The sequence below is a fragment of the Heliangelus exortis genome, chromosome 11 (assembly GCF_036169615.1).
Source record: "Heliangelus exortis chromosome 11, bHelExo1.hap1, whole genome shotgun sequence".
NCBI lineage: Eukaryota > Metazoa > Chordata > Aves > Apodiformes > Trochilidae > Heliangelus > Heliangelus exortis.
This window is the reverse complement of record NC_092432.1, coordinates 15236696-15249951: the sequence shown is the minus strand read 5'-3', so window position 1 is coordinate 15249951 and position 13256 is coordinate 15236696. Positions and strand designations below refer to the sequence as shown.

The 13256-nt window shown below is 42.9% G+C and overlaps 1 protein-coding gene across 9 annotated transcripts in view; it reads left to right on the top strand.

The window, feature by feature from the left end:
- Nucleotides 1–3023: 3023 nt before the first annotated feature.
- Nucleotides 3024–13256, top strand: part of LACTB (lactamase beta) — a 28649-nt gene continuing 18416 nt past the window's right edge. For 2 of the 9 annotated variants that reach the window (XM_071754864.1, XM_071754861.1), the window contains exons 1-2: nucleotides 4006–5429; nucleotides 5818–5892. In XM_071754864.1, coding sequence (XP_071610965.1) covers nucleotides 5859–5892 — 34 coding nt within the window. In that variant the 5' untranslated portion in view covers nucleotides 4006–5429; nucleotides 5818–5858. Of the gene's footprint in view, nucleotides 5893–6105; nucleotides 6210–11850; nucleotides 12459–13256 lie in introns of those variants that run through there. The other 7 variants (XM_071754863.1, XM_071754860.1, XM_071754858.1 and 4 more) reach the window with 6 other exon arrangements.

Sequence of the window (13256 nt, the reverse complement as noted above, 5' to 3'; positions counted from 1 at the left end):
TCTTTAGTAATGTGTCTGAGTGAGGTCAGATCCTTTGCTGCTTAAAATCAATTGCTTTCCAGGAGCCCACAAACTGCTTTGTGTTTTGGAGAATCTGAATTCACATCATACTGTGTGAAGGGTAAGGAGGAGGCTGTGGTTTTAATGTCTCTTAATGAGGTCATGTCATCATTAATCGGGCAAGCATGTGCAAGCAAGGAGCTAAGAATTAAATCTTGGGAAAAAAAAATAAATCTGTAAAATGGATTACCCTGAAGTGTGCTGTTACAGATTAATCCATAAACCTTCATAATAGGTAAATAAAAGTTTTCCAGTTCCAAGGAGGGCTGAAGTGAGCAGTGAACATAATGGTGAATCATAACAAGTGGCTTTTTTTGCTGAGGTGTAGCAGATCCATAGGCTGGAGCAGAAAAATCTGTTTCTACTGTTTCTGTCATAAGCCACTACCCATTATGGATTCTTTGCATACAGTGGCTAATCAGGCAAAGTTCAGTGAAGATAGAAAGTATTGGCTCATAAAGATAGATAAATTTGGCTCAGCTTTAGCAGCTTTCCCCACAAATGGGAAACTTCCTCTTGCAGCCACTTTGCCCATCTTGATACAAATTTGTTAAATTACAGAATGCTGAATCAATCAGCATTTCTCAAAATGCAAATTCTCGGTCTGTAGAGCTGCTTACCCTTTTCTTCACTGCAAAAACACATATAGCAGTTGGAAATATACCATTACTGTATAGCTGTGGTATGTAATTTCTTGGTTGGTTTGTGAGTTGTCATCAAAATGAAATCAGTTGTTCTGAGAGGACCAGAACTGGCAAAACCTGCCCTCTTGCAGATTCATGTTGGTTGGAAATTTGCAGTGAATTTTTTTTCAGATACTGAGACATTTGTATTGTCTCTTGCAGCTTCATGGGATTTCTGTAATGTAGAAAAATGTGCTGCAGGTGCCACCTTTCTATCAGGCAGCTCTCAGGCCTCTCCTTTCTATCTTAATGGCTCCTTACATTCACAGAACTTGCAGAAATGTAATTTTCCCTTTAGAGTCTTGTGCGATCAAAACTAGCCTAGTCAGTTCAAGAGCTGCTGAATGGGATCAGAGACAGAAACAGAAATGACATATAAATCCCTTTTCTTTAAGAAACAAGACTAAAACAGTAGTCTGCACCTTCAGAGCACTGCCTCTTGGAGCTCTAGTACCTGAGCAAAAAATCTGTAAGGAATTATGCATATTAACCCATTTCTGCTGTCATTGATGCTACTCAAAGTCTGGGTAAAGTTGGTAAACCTCACTTTTATTAACTGTACTGTTAATATTGTAGGAATATCTGTAACACTGGTTACAGATATCTGTGACTGCTGTCATGTGGCAGCAAAAGAAGAGAGTGATTAAATTACTAAGACATTTTTTAAAGGGTGGAGGAGAACTACTTTTTACATGGCTCAGCAGATGGAGAAAATACAGTGTTTTTTTTTCTACAGGTGTTTATTTTGGTATCTTTTGTAATACCCCAAGTTTTTAATAATGAAACAGGATCATCAATGAATGTTTAAGCGGGGATTGCAGCAAAAAGTTCAAAGCAGAAGAGAAAGCAAGGACATTCCCTTTAATAGAGGGAATCTGTGTAACTTGCTTTCTTCAGTGTGTATGTATTCTTTCCAAGGCATGGAAAATCTGTGTCACGTTTGCATAATCTTCTTGGCTCCAGTTGCCAGCCTCTCAAGTTTTCTCCAAGTCATAGCCTTGCCAATTTGTAAGCTGTTGCTGAGAATTGCATAAATGCAGGATACCCCTCACAATGGGAGCAGCTTAGTGAGCAATCCAGATATCCCAGCTAGTTAATTTATATGAGAGCAGACAAAAACGGGAAAAAGAAGCAGATTAGAAGTGTTTTACAGATGCATAAACTGTTCCTTCCCATTTGTTGTTCCTTGACTCATAATGTGCTGAAATGAAAGGATATTATGTAGTATTTTGGATTTGAATATTATGGGCTTTAGGGACACCCCATCACTGGTTTCTTCATATCTCTCTGCTCTTTGAGGAATGGCTGAATAAAAATCAAAGGGGGAAAAAAGACAAAAAGAAAAAAACCAAAAACACATACAAAAACACATAAAACCCCCCAATTTCTGTTTACCTTGCTGCAGCTGACAGTACCACAAGTGCCACCTCTCATAACACACTGGCACGTGTGACTGTGGGATAACATTTCCCTCACTTTTCTACAAGCATTTTTGCATCATGAGTATGAAGGAATGAAATGTGGGGCCATGAACATTAATGATTTCATTTTTTGCCCTGAGATTCAAACAGAGCTGTCAAGTCAAGTGTCCATGTGATCTGTCTCAGCCAAAGCTCCTGGCAAACAGTGTTTGGATAAAACCTGCAAAAGCCAAACACCTCATGGCAGTTGTTCATGCTTCTGGTGAAAATGTTGCAGGTCTGGTGTCTCTACAGTAGAATTTGTGAAAGAATATTTAGGAAGGTGAAACACAATTCTGGGGGTGTTTACTCTCTTAGGGCACATTGGAATTGATTATAATATGGAGATCTGTGTGAGTTTCCAATTTAAAAATTGGAAAAAATTTAAAAAAGCATTTCTTTGGAGGTCCACCAATAGTTTGCATGGTTCTCTTCACAAAAATACTAGTTGGAGAAATAGCATGGGAAAGCATTTCAAAATCTATGGTTTTCTCTAGCCAGCAAGGAGGACCCTGCCAGACTATTGCTGTGCTATTTCCTGATTTGTTTATTGTACACATGTAGACTATAAAATAGACTCAGGGGATGAGGTAATTTGTGCAGATTATCTAGAAAAAAACACAGCACGTATTGGGAAAATAAGCCAGGCAAGAGCCCAGACAAAAGGAAAGCAGTAAGGTAGAATTGTGCACAGGGGTTAAATTAGAATTGTGTTAGGAGAATATATATAGACAGCATGGAGGTGATGTACAGAAGAATGAATCCTCCCCTTCTTAACTGCTACTGTGTAGTTCTGCCTTGTCCTGCTCCTGCAGCCTCCACTTATGTTCCTGCTACCACCACATTCCTCTGCTACAGAGGAAGGTGTCTGGCAAAGTCCAGGTAGCAGCAAATTTTTTGGCACCCTTCAGCTGGGTTTAAAGTACAGGGTGCAGGAGTCTTTCCCAAAAAAATCAATAAAAATCCTTTCTTTTCGGTGAATTCAACCCAGCAGAACCTGGGTTGAGTTTCTCTGAGCTAGGACTTTATTATTGATTGCAGTAACCAGGAAATCATGACATTAGAGACAAAACCACCCATTTTTACTGCTTTTCAGCAGTTAGCAAATGTGGAGCAATTGTGTGTGTGTTTTTATTACATTTCACATACAGCCATATCTGAGTGCAAGGCATTTCCTGGAGATTTAACAACTGGGTGGGAAGTATTGTGGTACAAGAGGCAGCACAAGGAACCCGAATGGTTGGTAATTCATAGGACGCATTCTATGCTTAGACTTGGTGTAAATCAAAATAAAAAGCACAGGGACCTATATGTGGAGGAGCAGCAGAGATTACTGCCATTTTTACGAATTAATTTATTGTCTCCTCCCTCTGTTTCCCCATCAGTGTATGTGCTGCTAGCATGAGGAACAATACAGCTAGCAAAAGACCTGAGTTTGCTCTGAATCCATTATTTTTTGTGAATCACTTACTCTGAACAGTGTGAATTTAATTAAGGAAAATCAATATAATCCAAGTTCAGATTGAGTGCAGACCATATAGGGATTTCTGTCATTTTAGCCAAGTTGTTTAAAAAGAAGTTCATTTTACCAAACCACACAAGTGCCTATACAACTTTGGCCATACTCATATACCAAGTATATACAGCTAAGCCCTGCCTGTTTGCCTAAGCCATAATTAAACAGTTCCAGTAGAGCAAAGTCTCAGTGTTGTAGAACTGAGTATGGAGTTATTGTACAATAAGAAGGTCTGTCTGGCACCAAAGCTTCTGAATCTTGAGCTGCTGTGACACTTGGTCTGTAGGTGTAAGGCACAAGTGGCTGTCCCTAGTGAGGACTGCAGTGCTGTGCTTCAGTTCCTTAAGAACCTGATGTTCAAAGATGCTGAGCAGTTCTTCATGATGAGTAGGACAGCTCCGTACTGAATTAAAGGTAGGAGACTGCAGAATACATTTAAGCTACAGTAAAAACAGAAAGGTCTGAGATCTGTTTTCCCAGTTCTTCTTTTCCCCATGTCTGTTTGGCCTCTGAAGCACTGATGAAGAAATTACTCCACTGCAGTGTGAGAGCAGCAAAACCAAGTGCGGCTTTGTTTCAGATACAAATACATTGTTCTGACAACATGTGGGCTTCTTTTAGTTTCTGTTTTACTTTTCTGCTTGAAAATTTACAAGAACCCCAGCTGTCCATGTAAAAAATAGTTTTTACTCACACCTGTTGTTTAAATTTGACAAGCACCAAGTCAAGTAGGGACTTGCTAGCTTTCATTACATGGCTTGGAAAACGTCATCATCCATTAAGTAAATCAGAGCTTCCCTTTCAGCATCAGTAAACCTTGAGCTGGATTCCCCTCTGATGTATGTGTCAATATCTTGCTTACCTTTCCCCACTACAAGATTGTTTTTATTGGGGATGAAGGGATTAAAAGAATCCAAGCTGTGGCAGACATAAAGATGAGTATACAGGTAGTGAAACTGTTCCACTGAGTGATGTTAATCACACTGAAATATACCTGTAAGTTGTGTGCTTATGTGTACCTGAGATATGCTGCTATACGACAGAAAGCACATATAGCATCTAAATCACAGAAGTGGTTTCAGATGGGGTTCAAAGTCAAAGAAATAAATGAAATGTTTCCAACTCAGGCTGTTGATGGGTTATTCCAAATGGCAGGAGGGACAAACTGCCCCGGACTTAGTGCTTCCTGCAGAAGTCAGCCATCACAGTCTTCCCTAAGTGTTGAAGTTTTTGGGATTTTCTTAGTTGTTTTCCTATACCTCTGAATGCAAAGGGATAAAAGAAACAACCTGCTTCAGTTTGGGCAGTGGTCCTACTGCAGCACAAATCTGTGTAAGTGCTATTAACTGTATGGAATAGGGATAGAGCAAAATCCTTTCTTCCTGCTCTGTGTAAAATATACTAATTGTGCACTTACACATCTTTAGAGAGGCTCTTCTGAAACATGCCTCAACTTGGGAGCAGTAATACGAGGCAAAAGAATGGAGTTTGTAATATGCGTGGATTAACTCCCATAAGAATACGCAAGCCCGGTGCCAAATGCCTCCACCCAAATATCTGAGATGTTACTAATTTGATAAGAAGCCTTTTCCTGTTTTTTCACTGGCCTGTGCAGTTTCTCAAGCTATCTGTGTTCAGTTCTCACGAAGAACATTTTTAGTGGCGCAGAACATATCTGCAGAGCGAAATGAAGGTGTAGTTGCAGCACAGGTAGGTGAAACCACACTGGAACAGAGAGTCACAGCAGGGAATGTGTGGAAAATGGGCTGGCAACCAGCATGCACGTATGGCTGGATGAGTATTTGGTGTGAACTGCAAGGAAGCATTTGCTTATAACAATAGTTTTCAGTAAAAGCATATGCTGGAGCTTTAAATAATGTGAATGGCTTGGAAAAAATGCTAGAATAGATATTGAGAAGGATAATATTGAGGAGTCTTCTATCTAGAAGAACAGCTAAAGAAAGTGACAGTCATGTCTGTTCTCTTCACAACGTATGTGCCTGAAAATTCACATAACAAAATCTGGAAACACGTTTTTCCTCCTGCTGCTGTATCTGTCAAAGCAAACCTGCCTGTTGGTTTTCTTCCTGACTTGCAGACTTTTGCTGTGGAGGTGGCACTTGACCCTGGCACTTCAGGATGAATGCAGTTGCCTGGTCTGCTTCTCTCCCGAGTAAGTCAGTCAGTGTTAGGCAGTTAGAGTTAACACATAGTTCTCTGGGACTTGTTCAAAAGGGTGGAAAGAGACATAGTTAGCACTCCATTATGAGGAGCTCTTCAGAGAGCAAGCTGGGAGGCTTTCCTAAGTGCCTGCACTTCATGATTGTATCTTTGGGAATATGAGCTTCAGAACGATATCTTACAGTTAATCACTTTAATCTTTTAGGTGGTTTTGTGATTTGTTACTTTGTTTTGAAGCAAATACTTCAGTTGCTGAAAAGATGCATTTGGAAAAGTCAAAAACACCAATGCTGGTACCTATTGCATTGTGTGCATGCTATAGCAGTGTACCTGTAACCTCTGAGGGGGGAGAAAAGCTGGAGAGCTTATGCAGAGCAACTGGATTCTGATTATTAATGTGAAGTCATTCTTAGTTACAAATTGCTCCAGTCCTCTTTGTGCTCAGTTTTCAACCAGAAGAGATTGTTGCCTGGAGGATAACTTCAGGAAAAAAACAGGAAATAATTTTGTATGGTGTCTTCTGATTTGGTGGGGGGTTTTTTTGTTGATTTGGGGGGGGGGTTAGTTGATGATGGTCTTCTTTTTTCATTTTTTTTCACTGATGAATTTCACAAATGTTCTTTCATTACTTACAGTCAGCTGGTGACAATTACTTTTCCTGTGAGTCCCAAGAGATTTAAAACTAGGCCCTGAAATACAAGTATAAGGAAATCCCCACTGAGAAACTAGCTTCAAAACCAATGTTTTTCCAAAGAAAAAAAAAGAACTGTGCACCCTTTGGCTGGTCTGTTAACCACAGCATGGTCTTCCCAGCATTCCTTTCCCTGACATGCCTAATGCTTCCCAAACTCCCATCCTGTTGTTTCTAGGACCTCTGTCAGACTGCATGTAATTTGCAAAACTAAGGCAGTAACAATGTAGCACTATAAAACAATTTCATGTTCAATTTAATGAAAGTATATAATCCCCAGGTGACACATCCTGAATACACAGGAAAATGGAGTAAATTGAAGAGAGTAATATCTGAGTTTTGTTCCCTTTATGGTCTGTGTGTGTCAGGACAAAAAAAAAAAAAGCCACCACCAAGTCTCCATGTATGAGCTGCTTGGAGGGCAGGGCCAGCTCTGCTGCCCTGTCTGCTAATTTGTGATGGGGATATGGACATGGCAAGACTGTGCTGCTGGTGTGACCACAACAGGATCAGTGTTCCTGTGTAGTGTAGAAAAAGTACATCATGTTTAATAAACTCCTCAAGAAATTAAGATTACAAATAATCAGCTCAAGCTGAGCTGACGATAAACATGATGAGCTCAATGTCTAAAGACCCACTGTCTTTAACGCTACTTTTTCTCCTGGGACAGGCATTTTCCATGCTTAAATATTTGTTCTTGACTAGTGTTTCTCAGCTAAGTTGTTGGAGAATTCACCCACTCAGGACTTTAGGGAAAAAAAAAATCTCAGGAAATCTATTAATCATAAAATAAAGCCGTGGGCATGCACCTATTTATGTACCTTTTTGGAAAGGGGTGTCTGGGTTTTGACTGGTGGCCTAACAGGAAGTTACTGGTGCAGGTTGGTAGGGTTAGCATTGTTACTGAACTAGGCAGTACACTGTAATCACACAGGTCTTGTTTGACAAGCAAATAACAATACTCTGAGAACTGCTATACTGAGCAAGACCAAACAAAAAATGTGACTGAGTGAGGAATCTGTAATAATGACTCTGTTCAGCAAGACTCTTAAAAGCAACAGAGATCCCACTGCTGCTGAACTGCCCCTTGTGCTAACACTAGTTAAACTCATGAGGATTCTTACTGCCATCTACTGTATGCTTTAAGCCAGAGGGGAATAAAAAATGTCTCATGGTTCTCAAACAAATTAAATTACCTCTGGAAAGGGAGAAAGCAGAGTTTGTTTTCTTTCCTTCTAATGTTCCCTCTATTTGTCTTTGTGGTATTTAATAGGATGGAAGAGCAGAGCTGGGCTCATGATTTCAGAACTGACCAGCCCTTTATGAGGGGACTACTAATAGCCATCACTTGTTTTCTGTTATTCAAACCCTACATTTTGTTTGTTGAAAACATTACCCATCTTTTCCGTTTCAATGAAAATGTTACATTTAGGGGCATGTCAGCTTACAATTTTGCCACATTGGTGAGCAAGAAAAGCAAGTAAGATCATCATAGCAAAAATGCTGAGATCAAAGTCCAGACTTAAAAGCAGGAGAAGCTATAATGACATCTCTTACATGTTCTGAGACATCAGGATCCACAGAAGTGCTCACTGAAATGGAAGGGTACTGACAGAAGTGACAAAGTTGTTTCTGAAATGGCTGTAGATACTTTTTTTTTTTTTTAAAGTCGTGTTTTAGGAAACACTGATTAAGGCATACCTGATGTTTCCACATACTGCTGACCACCAGCAGCAAAATGAGCTTCATATACCTTTTGATGGTGGGCTGCAGTTGTTGTTCCCCAGCTCACACAGTTATGAAAAAGCCAGTGAAAGCACTAGCATGCAGCTACAAGAGTGAGATGACTGGGAAGCTACATAAGCACTTTAAGAGCTCATGTTATTGAGCCTTTCTTGTTTGTCTTAAAAGCTATAAAGCCTTAAAGGATTCTTGATGGTGAGACTCTAAAGCTGGCCCATGTTGTGGTGAGAGAGCACAGCCCTGCTTAGCTGAGACACCCGTTGTGTCCCACTGTTCTCATCATCCAAATGAGGCATCCGTCTGCACAGAGGCTTTTCAAATCTGGTAAGTACAACTTGGCAAGGCAGCAGAGCAGAGGACAAGTCAGCTGGTTTAGTGCTAAACCATGTGGAGTTTTTCCACCATGCCAGAAGGGTCTCCAGATGGAGGTTTCTGGCTGTGTTAGGTAAGGAAGATGGATTACAGCTGTGAGTCTGTGCCTATACTTATAAGTGACTGATGGATGAAGACAGAAGAGAAAACTGGGGCTTTGTTAAATTTAGAAATGGATTAGGCTAGTGCTTGCTGTCTTCATTTTCTCCTGCTATTAATGGGAGCAGAAAATTCTCAAAACCTTACAAGCCTGATAAATCCAGCACTTTAGGGGAAGATACAAAAGATAACAAGAGGCCCTGTTGTGCTTCTGGATTTAACACAAAGCTCTTCATTAAGGCAATCAGGGGAAAATGGCAAGATCCATTTCTGGCCTAGGCCCATGCAGAAGTGTGGTGCCAGAGTTCCCACTGAGCAGGTGAATGTAAGAATGCAGAGAATCCTGGTGCAAAATACTTCCAGAGACAGATCAAAACAGTGAAAATTAGTTATGAGAAAGTAAATACAGCATCTTGCACCAGTTGGGTATGAAGTTATATTGTGGTAAGCAGCAGTTTTATTGAAAAAATACTAATGAGAAATAAATGCCTGCAGTGAAAAGTGGTAGCATTTGGTTGGCATTTGCCTTCATGCATGAAAGCTGCTGCCCAGTCCTGCAGGTTTTTATATCAGTGGACATGAAAGACATACAACTCCCTAGGTGAGCATCTCAAAATACTCTCCATCAGAGCATATGTGGATTTGTAAAAACAGACTCCCCACTTTTGCTGAGAAGCATGGCTTTGGCTTTTTTATTTGTTAAGCTGTTGTATTCTCTCACAGAGTGGCCATTATTAAAGGTTGTTACCTGCTGTTCAAGAACCCTTCAACATGTATACATAAGGTTTTAAGTCATTGTATAAATATCCAGAAAATCTCAAAAAAAGACGTGGCAAACCCCTGCACAGCCGATCAAACTGGGTACTCTGGGCTTTATGCAGAAGGACCTTTCTGCATTGCTAAGTAATGATACATCCTGATCAACCTCCCAGTGATTTGCAGGGTTCTAAGTCCTTGGAACAGTGTAGTCTAAGGCATTTCCTTGAGAGGCCTGACTTTGAACAGGTAAAACAAAAAGCACTTTGAACATTTCTCAACTGTTTGAATGCCATTGTATTATCCATAGTATGCCATGGAGCAGCTCAGCTGCTTTTGGTATCACTTACAGAATTTTCTACTCATCTTGGACCATGGCATACAAACAAGTCCTTCCCTGTCCTCTCCTCTTGCACTTGGACTATTGGACTAGGGTGTCTGAAATCCAAAAGAGCAATAAGAGTGCTAAAAAGGAGACCGAAGTTACCTGTTATTGAAGCAATTTTTTAGCCTTCTTTGTCCCTAGCACTATCTGTTCCAGCATCATTGGCATCAGTAACGTCACAGCAGTTATGTATAGGAAGGAGATTACTGAGTATCTTCCTACTAAATAAGATATTTTGATGCCCAAGTTAGACACGTGAACTAACAATTCCACTGATAGCAGGCAAGTCTGGATTTGCCTTTGCATTAGGCACATACAGTCTCTTAAAATGTTGTACAAGGCTGATGTAAGGGTCCCAAATCTGCAGACTCATCCGCTTGGCAAAGCTCACAAGAGTCTTGGTTATTGGACATATCTTGGATGGGATTTGGATTGAGCTGACATCCAGCTTGCCTGTCAGTCTGAATCTACTGATTTGCTGAAAATCTTTCCTTCTGCTTTGAGTAGTACTGTCACTGTTTGGTGACTCTTCAGTCTCTTTAGCTTGCTGCTCAATCAACATTCAAATCATTAAAGAGCAATTAAAAATTTTTTGGAAACATTATATGTGGAAGTTTTTGAGGTATGTTAAAACCATCAGCTGGAGGACATTGTCAGCTCTCCATAGCCTCTGTCTAAAGAGAGCAACTACATCAAAAAATTCTGAGCAATTGCTGTGCCATCGGCATTGCTCCAGGCTGAAATTTTACTCTAAAACCAGCACTGGAAAATTCAACATTTATAAGTAATTCCTCACTAATCTACATAAAATATGATCATCTTGCAGTTAAAAGGTTTTACTTTGGTGGTAGGGTAGCTTGCCCTGCTGTACTTCTGCTGAGCATACATTAAGCATCAGACTTTTTTCATTTGATTCTGCAATTGTTTCCTGCGGAGATAAGATTATAATTTATGCCATGGTTTGGCATAAATTTTGGTATGGTTTGTCCTTCATCTCTTCTCTCTCCTTTTCGTACCCATCAGTGCAGTGGCAGTGTGGTTAAACCCAGCTTTTTCTGTCAGAGCCACCGTGTGGGTGCTGGCAGGGGTCACAGGCTGCCATCAAAAGGGGTGCTTGAGCTCACTGGGGGACTGCTGGGGGGTTCGACTTACCTGACCAGAATTGTGGCTCAAAGTCATTCTTTTTAAAGATTCTTTTTTTTTTTTTAGGATTAGTACTTTTGGAAGGATTCACAGGATTTGACTCGCGTTGCCGAATACCTCCCACAGCTGCCTTGGGACGTGCGGGTGGCCTTTGGTGGTTAATTGAGCAAACCAGCTTTAAATTGCCTTCATCTGGCAGCGCTCAGCAGTCTCGGCACGAAGGGTCCCCCCTCAGGGCGAGCCCGCAGAGCACTGACGGGAATCCAGCCTCGGGCAGAGCGGGATGGGCTCCCCCGGGTCCGGCGCAGCTCTAGCGCTGTGTTCCGTTCTGTATCCCCCACTACAAAGACTTATTTTTTTTTTTTTTTTTTTTTTTTTTTTTTTTTTTTTTTTTTTCTGGAGCAAATTCAGAGAAGGACAAGCAAGGTGGTGACGGCTCTGGAGAACAGGTCTGAGGGAACTGGGATTGTTTAGCTTGGAGGAGGCTGAGGGAGACATAAGGGCTCTCTGCAGCTGCCCCAAAGGTGCATTAGTGAGGTGGGTGCTGGCCTCTCAAGTAAATAAGGACAAGGCGAGGTGAAATGGACTGAAATTGCACCAGGGGAGGTTTAGGCTGGATACTGGGAATAATTCCTTTCCTGAGAGTGGTCAGGCTCTGGAATGCGCTGCCCAGGGAGGTGGTGGGGTCACCGGCCCTGGAGGTGTTAAAAAACCGCGTGGATGAGGTACTTGAGGACATGCCCTACTGATACGGTGGTGTTTGGAGTTTTGATTGGTTTTTGTGGTTTGTTTTTTTGGGTTTTTTTCCCCGGGTTGATGGTTGGGGCGCGGCGATCTCAGAGGTCTTTTCCAACCGTGACAGTTCTGTGATTCCCGGGCCCGGCGTGCCGGGAAGCTCCCGCAGCCGCCCTCGGGAGAGGCCCAGCTGGGCAGCTGGGACCATGGTGCCTGCCAGGCCTCGCCGGGGCTCCGCTCCCCCCGCCGGCTCCGGCCCCGCTGCGCCCTGAGGCGAGCGGCTGCTCTCACTCGACGCGCTCGGGGCTCGGCCGAGCGAGTGCTCGGGAGCGGCTGGAGCTGCCTGGCGGGCGCCCGGGGAGGCGGTGGCGAGGCCATGCTGGGCCTGGTGCGGGCCCTGCGACGGGCGGCGATCCCCGGACGGCTCCCGGCGCCCCGGCGAGGGGACGGCGGTACCGGAGTACGGCCCTGGGGCTGGGGGCTGGCGCTGGGGCTGGCGCTGGGGGTGAAGGTGCCGACGCCGGCGGGCTGCGAGGCTGACGGCGGGCAGGAGGCGGAGGCGGATCCGCTGCCGCCCCCTCGGGGCTTCGGCGCGGCCATCGAGCGGAGCAGGGATCTGCTGCGGAGGATCAAGGTGCTGAGCGAGACCGGGGGCTTCACCCGCTGCCTGGGGCTTTACCTGAAGGAGGAGGCGAAGGCCGGAGAGCTGCCGGGGCTGAGCCGCAGCCGGGGCTCCGGGGAGGGGCCGTCCCGACGGGGGCTGCTCGGGCTCCCGCAGCCGTCAGGGACGGATCGGTGCAATCCGCCGGGACTGGCTGAGGGAGCATCTCATGATGTTTCTGCTCAGTGCAGTGTCCGGGAAGGCTCTCGGTGCTTGGGAGGCTTAGAGCAGGCAGAGCTTGATGCGGGAGCTGGTGGCTACGGTGCAGGACGGGGCATCGGAGAGCAAGGGGAGGCCTCAAAGGCTGTGGGGAGGCGAGGGGAATCTTTACAAAACACGCTGTGGTTACTGTGAAAATCTGACCGAAGCTTCATTGACATTATGCTCGTAATAAATGATGCAGTTTGACTGTAAGCCCTGTAATGCTTTGTTTCTACTCAGTCTTTCTGTAATGTCCTGGTAGCTGGTTTAATTAAATTATTGATTGAATTATTTTAATTAAATTGCTGTTGTTCGGTATTTTTTCCCCTGTTGCTGGATTGAAATGCCTGGTTTTCAAAAGCAGTTTATACCAGTTCAGCCCAACTAGTATATAACAAAACTTCAAATATTCATGTGTATTTGTAGGCTTGCTCTTGCATTTCTAGGGTTTAGGAGAGGATAGCTTTTAACTGTAAAGATCCTTCTTAATGTGTTTTTGGTTTTTTTTTTTTTTTTTGTTTTGTTTGTTTTTGGTTTTGGTTTTCTTTGTTTGTTTGTTTGTTTGTTTTT